General features: G+C 38.8%; 1 protein-coding gene across 1 annotated transcript in view; it reads left to right on the top strand.

Moving 5' to 3' along the window:
- The first annotated feature begins 5,265 nt into the window (after nucleotides 1–5,265).
- The window catches only part of LOC137997517 (methylenetetrahydrofolate reductase (NADPH)-like), a 16,469-nt gene continuing 6,734 nt past the window's right edge, over nucleotides 5,266–15,000 (top strand). The window contains exons 1-4 of the mRNA XM_068843564.1: nucleotides 5,266–5,436; nucleotides 7,600–8,075; nucleotides 9,989–10,102; nucleotides 12,633–12,826. Of these exons, the coding sequence (XP_068699665.1) occupies nucleotides 7,619–8,075; nucleotides 9,989–10,102; nucleotides 12,633–12,826 (765 nt within the window). The 5' untranslated portion in view covers nucleotides 5,266–5,436; nucleotides 7,600–7,618. The remainder of the gene's footprint in view (nucleotides 5,437–7,599; nucleotides 8,076–9,988; nucleotides 10,103–12,632; nucleotides 12,827–15,000) is intronic.

Here is a 15,000-nt window from a genome sequence, read left to right as displayed (position 1 = left end):
TGCTTGTGCTTATGCTTGCGTCGCTAGTGAAAACCAGGCCTTACCTTCCAGTGATATTTTGACGGTTGTTATCAAGGGACTTGTCCACCTGGATTATTGAGTCTGCAGTGACATATATACAGCTGGTGGCCGTCAGCATACTTCAGAGCCTACAACTCCAATAGAGCGAGTTTCAATCGAGTGTCGCAAAACCAAAACCAAAGTAATTACCTTGGCCAATCAAAAAGGACGGGGACAATCCGGTAAACCAATCAAAACTCGAAGTAATTACACGTAGCCGACACAAAGCGCGGGAAAATGTGCTCGCGCGAGCCATGATTGGTTTTGATTTCATTTCTGATTGGTTGGAAAAATGGCGCGAGAACTTTGAACCAATCACTGAGTGAAGTAATCATAAACCAAAGCAATTCGCTAATTACTTTCGACACTCAATTGAAAACCGCTCTAATAGGTCTATGTAATTGCATTTGTACAGAACAAGATATCTTCAGACGAGTTGCTAATGCACGAGTGACCATTCTCACTCCCTTGGTTGCTAATTTCTTAAACAAGACTTGTAATTAGCTGACTGAAAGGGTCTGGTTTCGCGAGAAAGTCAAAAAATAACTCGGTTTGTCATAAAAAAAGAATACCGTTCCAAGAGTATAATGAAATTGTAATGTACTGTCCTAGAAATTTTTGGGCTACTGGCATACGTAGATAAACCGGCATCTCTCACCAGATATGTCAGAATCATGTCACTCTGAAAAGTGCTCTATACCAAGGATCTGAACGAGCACCTTGCAATTGAGATTTATGGGCATTCCCTGTTGACACCTATCCACTCACTGCCAACGAAATTCAGTTTTACTCTACTCTGTTAAATATGATCTTAACCACAACATCGTTCTCCCGTGATCTCATTGTCTCCTTTTGGACTTGAATCATTTCTTTCAAAAATGGCCAGCGCGGAAAGTCTTTCATAACTTGAGCAGCTTGTCTTTCCGGTGCCTGCTTCCCGTCTAAAATTGGTTGCTTGATATCTTCTGGGAAGACCCGTTCAGTTTCTTCCCCATACCGCTTTTCCATTCTCAGGTCTGGCGTAAAGCACGTCCGCTTAATTGTCAGTGTAAGCCTCATTCTCGTCTTTGGCATGTGTGCGTGCTTCGACTACATCAAAGAATAAAGATACCCATCATGCAGCAATTATAATTATCTTCCAACGTGTAAGATATCCATCGGACTACCGAAGGAGCAGATAACCTCCTTGTTAATAAAATCAACATCTATGGCCTGAAAGATACCACTCTGTAAGTATGTACACTCTTTTATACAGTTTACAAGAACCTTTTTTTAAGAATCGTCCAGGCTGAGATTAATTAACCAAAATTTAAGAACACATACAAAGAACATACTCATTCTAAGAGCCAGTTAAAAGCATCTTTATATTGACTCATATAGTGACTCATGCAAATAAAGGCACACTGCGAGCGAGCAGAGGCTCTGCAGAGATTGTGTCAAGTCTTTTAAGGGGGTGGCATTTATAACTACAGAGAGACAACGGTTCATAAGAAATCGTTTTTAGTCAATGAGCCCTACAAAAGAAAGAAACTTATTCAATGGCAATCTGACAAGGCGCACGCGCAACTAGTCTCAGTGCTCTGCTGTGCGTAACATTGAAACACGGGTAAATTAGCTCTCAGGAAACGAAAGTAAGAGGCGGTTTTTTCACCGGATGGGAACCGTGCCATCATTTTTCGTTAACTGTAACATGGAATTTTTATTTTGACAAAAAGTGGACCTAATATTCTGAAAAGTGTATCAATGGAGGGCCTTATTACGTCATAATTTTTGAGAAATAATTTTATTTTAACATCCAGGCAACAGATTTTGTGTTAAAATGTTCTTATACTGTTGCGTTAAAAATTTGTGAGAAACATAGTTAACTCGCTGAGTTTTTAGGCATTTTCTGTTTTAATCACGTGATTCACCAATTATGGTTGTGAGTCCAACCAGAGAAAGGAATGTTAAATAGAACACACTTGGCGAAAGAGATAACTGTAGATAAAAGGAATTGGAGAAATGACTATTTGAAGGGGTACCTAGCAACGGTTTGGTAGTTTAGAGCCACACCCATTTAAGTCGCCGTAGCCCAAGTTGCTGGGCTAGTCACTCCGGTCAAACCGGTTTAGGCGAAGGTCAAAATCAAGCCTTCAGTACGAATATCAATGTTGCGTTTAGCTAGGAGTGCGATCGAAACTTGGCCTGGGTTTGAAACTGTATCCAACAAACGGCTTACGCGTACTCCAGAGAGTCCTTTCTTTCGCGTCGAGTTAAGAAAGGCTCTGCTGGCAGGGTGAACTAAGGGTAAAAGACGTGTAAAACTGTAGTCAAACAGAACAATAACACAAATACTTAGAGACGCTTTCTTAACATAACAATGGGGTTTCTTATTACACATGATACACTTTAAACTGTGAGTATACTACTACTACTTAGTCTCAGGGTGACTCCTATTGGGGTCGAGAAAAAAAAAAGAGTTTACTACGACATGTTAATTTAACATTGTAGTATACCAAGAGAAAATAAAGTGAGAAGGGAGGGCGACCCTCATGCACGCCCTTTTCCCTAGGTGATATATCCCAGGTTAATTTTGGAAAGTTTCATTCCGCGCGGATAAAGTTACCTCGCGCGTTGCGTGGATATTTCGTGGAGTCTTCGCATGACATGACTGAACGATGCATAAGTCATGGCCAACTCTCCCCAAAAATCCTCCACCTCTTCCTCTGAAAGACTTTTCTCCCGTTTGCCAGTTGATTTCTTTTGTGCCTTCTTTTTTGGTTTTGCACCGGTGGACGAGTTCAATTTCGTGAGCTTTTGCTTTCCTGAACTTTCCGATTTTTTCACCTCCTTCCCTTCATCTGCTGAAGTATCATCGGAGCAGGATCTTTCTGGTATTTCGGTGGCACTTTCTAGTTCGATTTCCGTTTGTATTTCCTCTTCTTCGCTAACACTGATTTCTTCTTCTTCGCTGCATCTTTCGTATTCACTGAAACATTGCTTTGAAAAAAGCCGGTAAGGTTAATTCTGTTTTAATTGCTGTTTGCAAACAGAGTTCCGGCTAGTCGAAATATATCTTCCTGTAGTCGTTTTGGTTGACAAAACGAACAGCAATTCGCTTTCCGCATCTTCCGCCATTTTGGTTCGCGTCAATTCATGAAGGACGCGTGTCTCTGAGCGTGGGCTATCCACGCGGAGCACATTCCCGCCATACGATTAGCTGTTGCATAATCCCCTTGGGCTATTTAAAGCGTGGGAAACGATCTAAAAATAACTTGAGACATATTACGTATGGGAAAGAGCATGTATGGGGGATACTCTCTCTCAGGCCCACTTTATTTTCTCTTGAGTATACTCATAAGTTCAACTGAAACTGAACAGTGTGTCCTGTCATGTTGAATGTTGAAATATGCCATTCAACACGTTGAATGTTGTTGAACGATGTTGAACGAAAATAGAGACCAGCTCTATTCCGTTAAACACGTTGGTTCAACAATGTTCAACATTTGTTGAGCAACAAATGTTGCAAGATGTTGAACCGTGTATCATCGGCTTAAGAAACCACGACGGCTACGGCAACGACAACGCCAAATTAATGCAGTAATATTAAACACTTAATGACTGGTCCTGAGGGAAACAGTTCATTTTGTTTCCCGAGAATCTCAATGTTTCCCCGAGGCGTAGCCGAGGGAAACATTGAAATTCGAGCAACAACAACGGCGGTCGTCGGTCAACAACCTTCTGACGTCATAGATTTTGCTCTGTTGCCCGCTCAGAGACTTTTGGCGGGAAACAATTTTATTATTAGATGTCATGTGATCTCGAAGTAACCAATGAGAGCGTTGGCTGTTGGGAAAAAAAATTCGGCTATATAACAACAAGCACTTAATGACTGGCCCCAAGGGAAACAGTGAGTTTTATTTCCCCAAGACCCTCAATGTTGCCCGAGGCGAAGCCGAGGGGAACATTGAGGTCGAGGGGAAACAAAACTCACTGTTTCCCGAGGGGCCAGTCATTAAGTGTTTTGTTATACCTTCCAACTCAAAATAGAACAATACAAAGATAAAAATTATTTGCTTGACGTCGGCTGGCGTACAGATTTGCCGACGTTTCAAAGCTGCACGACCTGATCACGTGTGAGTCGAAAATTCAAGTTGTTGTTGCCCTAGGGCGTCATGAAGTTTTGACCAATGACACGTGACACGTTCTCCTCCAATCAGAAAACGTACTTGAGTTGGGAGGTATAACAATATTGGTTAAAAGAACCAAAGTGATCGTGTTGCACGTGCGGCACGCATTTTTGAACAATTCTCTCACGTACGCATCAATGAAACTACTACGTGAAATGATCAAATTTAAGATTTTGACGACAACGTGGACAAACTACAGATACAGGGGCACCCAACGACCAATTTGTTGTAAAATGTATTGTTATACCCCAGTTAATGAAAATAAATGTTATTAAGGCATTTTCAGGTGTTTTTCAGTGTTGCTGGGAAAACATTATCTGTTCCTTGTTCCCAGCAAGACACACAAGAAATTTCCCAGCCAGCTAGATAAAATTGGTTGGTTTCCCAGCCAGGAATTCCGCGCGCTTTCAAATCCCTCGATACAAAACGACCGAACAAAAGCGACAAAACCGGGACAAAACAGGTCTTTTTCCGCAAGCGCAATCACTCTGACCAGCCGTCGTATGTTTGTGACTACTCCCTGGGAGAGGAAAGGAGTTCTTTTTTTTTTTTTTTTTTATGTTTTTTAAGTCGTCCTCAGACTTCAGAGTTTCTACAGCCAGCTCGGGTTGAAATGCTAGAAAAAGTCAGTAATTCCCAGGCAAAACCAATATCAATAATAAAATTTCCCAGCCAGCTCATCGAAACACCTGTATTTTTGCCAGCCAGCAAGATTCCTCTGGGGAACAGATAATGTGAGGAACAGATTCGTTGGGTGCCCCTGAAGATAGAATAATAGTGAATTTAACTATAATTCTTAAAAATAATCTTGGTTAAAACTTTGTTAGAAAACGACGTACAAGTCATTTTGACTGGGCTGGGAATGGAGAGGATAGAAAATTTCTACTGAAAACGTAAACAAGCGATGGAAAGTTATGCCGCGTCGCTTTTTGTTGTAGGAATATTACGGTAAGTATGATTGGTAGAATTTACCTCTGACGGGTTTTCACTTTGTTGAAGGATTAATTTATAACAAGGATGCTGATTGGTACACAGCACGTGGGTATGGCATGGACGCTCGAAAATTTTCGAAATGGCCTCCAAATATGGCGGATGGAAAAGTACATTGAGCAAAATGGTGTGACTCGCAGTACTATATTTTGGACCATCAAAACTACTTTATAATTCAGCCCATGAAGTTATCTGGATTTTTCTTGCAAAAAATCAGGTAGGAACCCTCTTTGTTGGTAAAGAATTGCATCGTTTGTACAAGAGAGTGAATCGTTACTCGTCAAACTCGTCAAACCAGTCAAGAAAAATTTTAGCCAAGCTCCAGAAACGAGTTCTGAACTGTCGATCTCAGTAAATTTTTTTAGGGAGCGTCGCTCGTGGTGAGAGGTGGTCGCAAAATGTTGCGCCATTTCACAGGATTAAAATTCCGAATTCGGCTTTCCTTGAACGTTTTTCGCTTACGAAAGCAAATTATGTGCATTGGAAGAAAAGCTAAGCTTAAATTTTCATAGCAGTGGGAGTTTGGAGACTGGAGTCGATTTGTGGAGTTTATTTGGTGGCTACCTCGAGGACAACTCGAGGACAATGTGGTTTCGGTGCAGGATAATCCAAGACTAATATGACATTTGTAACTTTCATTTAAACCCTGGGTGAATTTGGCAGATCTCTTTTTCTGGCCTTTAAACATTCGTGTTCTAATATAAGGCTTTGGAGGATTAAAATCCTTAATTTGGGGCGAAAGTGTTAAAGAGGGAAGGAGTCGACATGTATTCGTATTAAAATTGTAAAGCTTAAAAAAAAAAAAAAAAAAAAACCATTATTTACGGCCTCAATTTAGTCACGTTGAAATAAGTATAAGTTTAATTCACATTGTTAGTAAAGGCCTTCGGTTTTGTCCAACTCCTCTTTAATCGAATTTTCTGAACCGACGCGAACAGGTCCTTTAATTGACACTTGGGTAAAAATGACCACTTTACATTGTGTTAATTAGGACAAAATCAGCAAAATACGACTTCTTTATATATTTGTAAACTGAGTTGAAACATTCTGCTGTTCTGGAGTGAGAGATTATGCAATGATTGTGCAATATTGCAGAGTATTTAAATAGAGCCTCAATTGAACCATCAAGTAAATTAATTTAGCATCTTGGAAGCATTGAACCTGTAAGTGGCTTCACTGGAGTTGTCTTTTTTTTTGTCATGTTGATGTTGTCAACATTTTAAAATTGAAGTGAATATAAACACAAGATGGTGCCAGGGTCATGCATATGTTACTTACCTGCAAAAGGCAAAGATAACACAAAATGTGGCAACATGCCATGGCTTGAGGGGTTTTAAACAAAGCTAATAGGGATTTGAATGTCAAATTTTATGGTTTGTTATGTACCACTTGCACATTGAAGGATCAGTGCTTGAGGAAAAGTAATGTGGAACTTGCAAAGTATTTGTGTCTAAAATATCAAGTCATCAAAATTGCCAAAGTGTATTTAATTTATAAGCAGTGCTATACTAATTACATGTACATTTTTAAATTTTGTCTCCCATATACTTTCAGGGTTCCCACTCACATTGAAAATCTTTTTGGGGCAGAGAATTGTCAGGGAATTTGAATATATCTCTCATCTGGATGAATATTTTTGATGTAAAACCACTCAAAAGACCTTTCCTTCCTATCCCTATGCTTTGTTTGTTGCAAAATTTACCACATATTAAAGTGACTGAACATGAAAATTGGTCTTGTCCTCAGATTATTAGAAAATCCTGAAAGATTGTGTCAGAAAAAGTCAGCATACCTGCCAACTCTCCCGGCCCGGGAGTCTCCAAGTTCTTCATCAAATCTCCTGGTCTCCCGGTTAGAGCCATAAATCTCCCGGGAAATACCTACCGTGGCCTTTTTCAACATTTGTTCATTAATTTCGTTATCTTTGATATGTCAAAAAGGAAAATAAAACAAGAACTGGATTCTAGGGCTCTCATTTGAGCTGGTTCGGAAAATGTAAAATGCAGCAATCAAATTGATATAGGCTATATTTAACAAGTACTGTAATTGGTCAGAAATCAGCCAATCAAATTCCACAATACGTTGTAGAAAGTTGGTGCGGTTATGGGAACAATAGCAATTGCTGTTCTAACCGAGAAACGTCAGGAACATTCGGAAGGGCTTCGGGTGATTTTCGGAGGGTATTCAGATATTGTTGAAAATGACATTCTTACAATGCAAAGATTTTCAGATGTCTCCAGATTTTTGTACTCTGGGGGTTGGCAGGTATGAGTTAGGGAATTTTGTTTTTATGACAGAGTGGAAACCCTGACTTTTTTGTGCATCCTTTTGTCTAGATATTTTTTTATCCAGCCTAACTTATTTATTTTTTATCCTGTAGTCTTTCACTGCTTTGTTAAATGATGGGGCTTGGTCGGCAAGATACAGCTCCTGCATTAGAGTCACTTCAATGCTTGAATAATGACAAAGCTTGCAGGAGTAATACCCCATCAACACCATCTTCACCATTGACTCTTATTGAGAAAATTAATCAAAAGATTGCTGCAAATGAAAAGTTCTTCAGCTTGGAGTTCTTCCCTCCAAGAACACCTAATGGAGCTTCAAACCTGATTGCCAAGTTTGATCGAATATGTCGGGGATGTCCCTTGTTTTGTGACATCACATGGCATCCCGCTGGGGATCCAGGTGGAGATAAGGAAACAAGTTCAATGACAATAGCAAATGCGGCTGTTAATTACTGTGGTCTTGAAACCATGTTGCATATCACCTGTGCTAATACAGTGAAAGCTAAAGTGACAAAGCACTTGATGAAGGCCAAGTCCCTTGGAATCCATAGTGTGCTTGCTCTCCGTGGTGGTATGTAAAATTAGCAAACTAAATAAACTTAATCAGGATTCTTGAAATTACCTGTCCAAGCAATTTCAAGGTAACAAAAAATAGTTTTTATACTTGTTTTTAAAAACTCAAGTCCTTGTTGTTTAAATTGGTCCAGGAGGGCTTGAGCACAAAAAGAATATGATAAAAGTGAGCTTTCTATCGATCATCACCATTTTTTTGGGATTTTGAACTAAAGAAGGTAGTTTTGCTTCCAGGTGTTTGGCACATCTTGTGGCTTATAATAAGGGTTGAAACTAGCCTTACGATAATTTCTATTGGATGAGGGGCAATTTAATTTTTGAAACTGTCTAGCAAACATAGTGCTACCTCTTTTTTCTTAAAGGTATGAAAGGTTCAGTTTAAGGTTAAAGGAAACCTCCACTAAAACAAGAATACAACTTCAAAATATTTAACATAATGTTTACAATCAAAATTGTTCAAACGCTTGTTTTGGTTTTCAAATTTCCTGGGTGCCGCCATCTTGAATAATTGTGATGTGCTATGGTTGCTCTTTTGTATTTGCACAAAGATCTTTTGTTTTAAAACAATAGGGCAACCATGACAATTGTCACAATTATTCACAACAATTATTGAAAACCGAAACAATCGTTTTTAAAATTTATTTATTTCGGATACAAGCGCTCCCATTGGAAAACGTTCGAACAATTTTAATTGTGAGCATTATGTTAACTATTTTAAAGATAATTTTGTTCCTGTTTTAGTGGAGGTTCCCTTTAAGGTGCAGAGGTTTAAAATTTTTATTGTGCTAAAATAAAAGCTGTCTCTCGGTCTGTCTGTCTGTCTTTAAATACTGGGCTTCTGATAGAATATGGAAAGATTATGCAGAAATTTTTGGCCATATTATGCGTAAACATGTGTTGGTTATGTGGAAATTTACACTGGATCATGCTGAAAATTAAAACAATTTATAGAACTAATAATTAGACCCGTCCAAGGTATTTACATGCTTATGGTAAATCAAAATAGCGAACAATACAGTTGCATTTGCGACTGAATTTTTTCCCTTTGCGGTTAAGATATCTGGCCAGCTTTAGGTCAGTCACCAATCTGTGACCCCAGCTTTCATTGTTAAAATACTGTAAAAGGGTTAGCAATTGGTATTTTGCTGAAACGTTTGCATAAACAATGGAAAAAAAATATATATAATATTAATAATTGTTTCTCATCATGAATTTTGTTTCAATTTGGAGATATCAAGCAAAATTGTAATGTGGTTTAATTTAACCACAATCCATTCCCACAATCATTCACCTTTTTCAGCAGTTTCTTACACATACGTATTGGGGGCGCCTATTTTGTTTTGTAAAACTTCATTACAATTATTGTCCTTTCTTTTACAAATGACGCAATTTAATTTGCAACTATAATTAACTTGCGGCTAGATTTTCATATCTTGTTGCATCTTTTAAAAAAAATTTCAAGCCTAGGGTATGTTATGAAAACGGTTTTAATAACTAGAGTCCAGTCTCATTAATTGCTGAAAATGCGTGGAAACTGCTTACGAACGTTCATCTTGCGAACGAAGTGGCATGCTTTCTTCAATGTTCAGGAAAATAAGTGTTTCAAAAATTATTATAAAGTCAATCTCTTTGGCTTTTAATTTTTGCGAGGGTGGTAAGCAGCTGCTTTTTCACTAATGTCAGGCATTTCTTCTGTTTTGTTCGGAAAATATTGTAATTATGCGGAGGATGCAGATTTTAGGGAATTATGCGGATCCGCATCGCCGCATCCTGTTACATGCCATGGAAATGGTGAAGACTTGTGCTGTACGTAGCAAAATTGAAAGCTTTTCAGCTCATCTGCTATGACCATAGGCAACAAATTGTTGGCAAAAATTAGTAAGTGTTTTTTGTTTCATCTGTAATTTTCAGATCCACCAAATGGTGAAGAGTGGGAAGCCCTTGATGATGGTCTTGCATATGGTACCGATATGGTTAAGCATATTAGAGAGGAGTTTGGAGATTATTTTACCATCTGTGTTGCTGGTATGGAGAAAGAGATCTTATCAATTATTATTGTTGTTTAAATTTTGTTTTTGTTGATAGACAAGGCAGTGTTGAAGGAGTGGGTGAAGAAAAGGTGTTTGGCGATGGGGTTGATAGATTATTGGAAGGGCTTTGATACAGGTGCCGCTTTCATGGATTGTTTGAAAGTGAAATGTTGGAAATAGTGAAGATGGCTGACAACATAAAGGGTTTGTTGTTTGGTAGTATGAGCGATTGGAAATAGACCATTTTGACGATACGGTGGCCACTTTGATTTCTATTGTTTAAAAAGATATTAATTATGGGATGCCCAGGGGGCAAAATCCATTTAATATGCCCCCTGAGCATCCCATAATATCTTTTTAAACAATAGAAATCAAAATGGCCGCCATATCGTCAAAGTGGTCTATTGTCATCAAATGGGGAAGTGTTGGGTGAATTGGAGATCAAACATGGTACTCCTTGTGTCCACTGTTATTATTTTGTTCTCATGATGATCCCACTTACTTTGTTGAAAAGGGAGAACGTTGGGTGTAAGCTTGGGAAGGATCAGAGGTCCGTGGACCATTCGTTGTTCATGGATGATTGGAAGGTCTGAAGAGCAGTAATGGGGAGTTTGGTCAGGTGATTGTGAGGTTTATGAGAATGGTTTTAAGTACTTGCCTTGGGTGTGTTGGAGGGTATGGATATTATGCAGAAGAAGATGAAGGAATCGAAGTAGTAATAGGTCAAGCAGGAGTATTTGAGGAGTGTGAAAGTGGTAGTGAGGTTGAAGTTGTGCAGTGGGAATTTGATTAGGGCGATAAAGGCATGGGCTATAGGTGAGGTGAGGTACAGTGCAGGGATTTTTGAATTGGAGTACCGTAATCAGGAACTGACTGACGTGAAGACACGGAAGAGGTTGACGATGTTTGGGGTGCTCTACAAGAAGGGCACCCTGCGAGCAGAGCCTCTCTAAAACTCACCAGAGGGCGAGCAAGAGAGACTGGGGGGAAATTGTGTCAAGTCTTTTAAGTCGCCACAGCCCAAGTTTCTGGTCAAAAAGGGTTTGGGCTGTGCGTGCATCTAATTTTTAACAAGGCAAAGGTCAAAATCAAGCCTTCATTATGAATATCAATATATGGTTTCTAGGAGTGCGATTGAGACTTGGCCTGGGTTTGAAACTGTCTCCGAGCAACGGCTTGCGCATACTCAATAAGGGGTCCTTTTTTTCTTGTCGAGTTAAGAAAGGCTCTGCTGGCAGGGTGCAAGAAAGGGAGGTTGTACATGAAAAGGATGGATGGTGGCTGGGGATTGATCAGTACAGTTGTATGATTGTATGTACATGTATGATAGTGTGAAAGAGGGGAACTTGATAGTCTGATTGAGTATGTCAAGGGGTGTGATGAGTGGACACTGAAGGTTGTTGGAGAGAGGTTGCATGTGAGTGAAACAAAAAACAAGTGCAAAAAGTGGGTGGAGAAAGCATGGAAAAGAGACCTTTCGGGAGAAGAGGTTACATTGGAAGTTTCTGAGGGGTGTCAGTGAAAAGGCTGATGATAGGTCGTGGTAGTGGCTAAGAGCTGGTATGTGGGGAAGAGCATGGGGGAGGGGTATGTTGGGAAGAATGCAGGCCTCCGCATTGATAGGCACCACCCTATTCCTCTAGAAGACTTAATGTACTGTAGACTCCAAGCCCAGGTCCAGGGTCTGCAGGCTAAACAGTGTTTCCACCTGCAGAGATACAATGTACCATCTCTTCGCAGAACAAAAGAACAACTTTTTGCTTGAAATATTGGAATGAATTATTAGTCAAAGGGAATTATGGCTTGAAAATTTGGGTCAACCACATTACAATAGGCATTGCAAAAACTTGGCGAATTTTCTGCAAACTTTTGCTCTGTAAAAAAATTTCCATTTTTTCCGTAGGATGTTTTAATTCATCACTTTGACTGATTAAAATTATGATGAATTATTAAGAATTAAAACAAAGAATTTCATATCAATTTTTTAAGCTGGACTTGATTTTATTTTATTTTTCATTGTGACTATAACAGTTCTTTAGTGTTGCACTGAAAAAAAATGTGATTGGCGGTTTTAGGAGGAAAAGGGTTAAAGCTCTTTGGTAGACCTCGATGTTGTTAACCATTTTGCACCTGAGGGGTTCTGTAAATTTCAAATAGAATTGTCTGGGGTTAGAAAGAGTACATGTAAAATCTATAAGTGGCTGTTTACAAGGGAAAAGATTAACCAAACTGTGGGTATTGTATTGTGCAATCTTGGACATTTAATCTGCAGGCTGGTTGAAGCAGAATGACCTGCTGATATTGATCCATGTCCTCATTTTCTGTTTTTCATGGTCCACAAGTGAATATGATTGATGGCAGTGACAAATGAAGTTGCATAAATGACTTTCCAAATTTGCAAATCATCCTAATGAGACAGACACTGAAGAAATTCCCCCAACTTCACCTGATAGTTTTTCACCAAAAAGTGAAGAGAATATGCAAGTTGATATTGGGTGTTTGTTTGTTTGTTTGTTTTGTAACAGGTTACCCGAATGGTCACCCAGACTGTGCAAATTACGAGGAGGATTTAGTGCATCTGAAGGAGAAGGTTGATGCTGGAGCAGATTTCATCATTACACAGTTGTTCTTTGAAAACAAGACCTTTTTCAAGTTTATAAAAGACTGTCGAAATATTGGTATAACTGTACCAATAATACCAGGTGTTATGCCAATACAGGTATGGCAAAATGCTACTGACTATATGAATGTTGAAGTAACAATATTGTAATTAGATGGTCTGTGGTTCTTACAAGTAGCCTCTTTCGTAGAATTTGTTTGTTTGTTTGCTTTCATTTTCTATCTATTGCTGCCGAGCGAGTGAAGCAATGTCCAGAGCAGCAACATAATTGCATTTGACAATTGGAGAATTGCAATTTCTAATCTTGGGTATCCTGTGCATTGGGTTAGCCTTAGCAGGGATGTAGGTACCGGGTAATAGCCAGGAGCCGGGAAAATTACCTGGCTGTGAGAGTCATTTTTCCGTCTGTAAAGGTAGAAGCTGCCTGAGGAAAGAACTCTGTGACTCTCTTCCAAATGTTTGTAGAAGAATGTCAGTAATTTTTTATCTGCCCGCACCTTTGTTTCTCTTTAACTGCAACTGATATGAGCGAAAACACTCCATTTTTTTTAGTTTGAACAATTGCATTACGTTTCTATTTACAAGCTCTTTTGTGTCAGCGGTACTATTTACACCTCATGCATGCAAAATAGTAAATGCCAAATTTCGTATTCCTGGCTTAACAGACCAGTAGTGGCCAAAATCCACTTGATATGTCGGGGAAAAGGGGAAAGAAAGCTGATTGTGAGGTCATTGGAATAAGACTTTTTTCTTAAACCGGCTTAAAGTAACATAGCAAGTGCTAAACAACCAGCCAACATTGTCAAAAGAAGCTTCATCACTTCCATGACAGAATCGCTCAGAACCGCTTACTTTATCGCTCAGTCATCTGCGCATTGATCATATTCCATATTTTACTCTAGTTTAGTTGAACTAATAAACATCTACATCAGAAATGTTGACACTCAGTTTACTGAGTCTAGATTTTCAAACTTTTCTGGGGTTGAATGACGCCAAGCCCCCTACAATACAATGTAGGTGCCAAAGGCACGATAAAATGGGCCTCTGGCCTCTGGCCTCTGGCCCATCATACCCGCCTGTAATGTCCCCATTCCTGCCAATAAAAATTTGTATCTACATCCCTGCTTAGCAAGTTTTTGGTTTTTGTTTGTCTGCTTTTTCAGTGCCGTCTTGAATTACGTCACACATATATTTTCATCTCATTTTTGTTACATCACATGCACAAATGACGATCTCTCACCTCGTGATTAATTTACACCAACTTCCAAAGTGATGATTGAATGCACTTCAATAATCTGAGCTTACTTCTAATAACTTTGAGGCGTTTATGTCAAATCTGTGTACAATCTTGATGTACATGTATTTGGCTTTGCTGGCTTTTTAACATAATGCATCAAGTTTTTCACCAGAATGCATTGCTCCATGGTCTTGCTTTGAGCAGGAGTTGTATGACACAGTGGCATACAATCATATCTTTATTCACCTCTTACTCAGAATGCTATTTTTAATGGGCAATTCTAAATTCATTTTGGGTATAGTTTTTCTTTTGGACAGGCACACAGAAGTTATCTTAGGGTGTGTTCAATTGACCATCATTATTCCGGTAATGCATGGAATAGAAGTTAGAAATCCTTCATTTTTAAAGAGATTCTCATTAAAATTATCAAACACATGCATATCTTTATTATCCTTGGTGCTTCAAAACGCCTAACATACCATTTTAAATCGTCTCTCCACATATTCTAATTTCTTATCCTGGAATAGGGTTAATCAAATGCACTCCAAAAATTGAAAAAAAATCATCACTCTATGCATTTTGTTCTATTATGCAAATATACATGTAAAAAAAGACAATATCTGCAGCAGTTTCATATTCTTTGGCTATACTAGTCTTCTAGAGTATTGGGAATGTCTTCTTAAAGTGTGCTAAGAATTCAAAGATGTAACATTTTACTAACTGGGATTAATTACATATATAGTGTATTATTATCTCACTATCTTGAAAAGTGTTTTGAGATGATGAGTACACAGTATGCCTTTCTGTGGCATTAATTGAAACTAATTGTGGTTATTTCAGGCAGCCAGAGGGCCTTTTACCTATTTAATTCTATTAAGCTTGATTTATAATCAGTTTACAAAATCATGGGGTAAAATTTTATCATCCAAGGTTATCTGAGAAGTCTTAAGAAAGTCTAACCGTTGTCAGATAAACAAAGGTAACAGCTTCTTCTCAGTTAGGTAATAAAAAAAGCTCTAATTTTGGTCCACATGGT

This window comes from Montipora foliosa, chromosome 3, assembly GCF_036669935.1.
Source record: "Montipora foliosa isolate CH-2021 chromosome 3, ASM3666993v2, whole genome shotgun sequence".
Taxonomy (NCBI): Eukaryota; Metazoa; Cnidaria; class Anthozoa; order Scleractinia; family Acroporidae; genus Montipora; species Montipora foliosa.
Note: the sequence above shows the minus strand (reverse complement) of the source record. Positions and strands in the feature narration are given on the sequence as shown.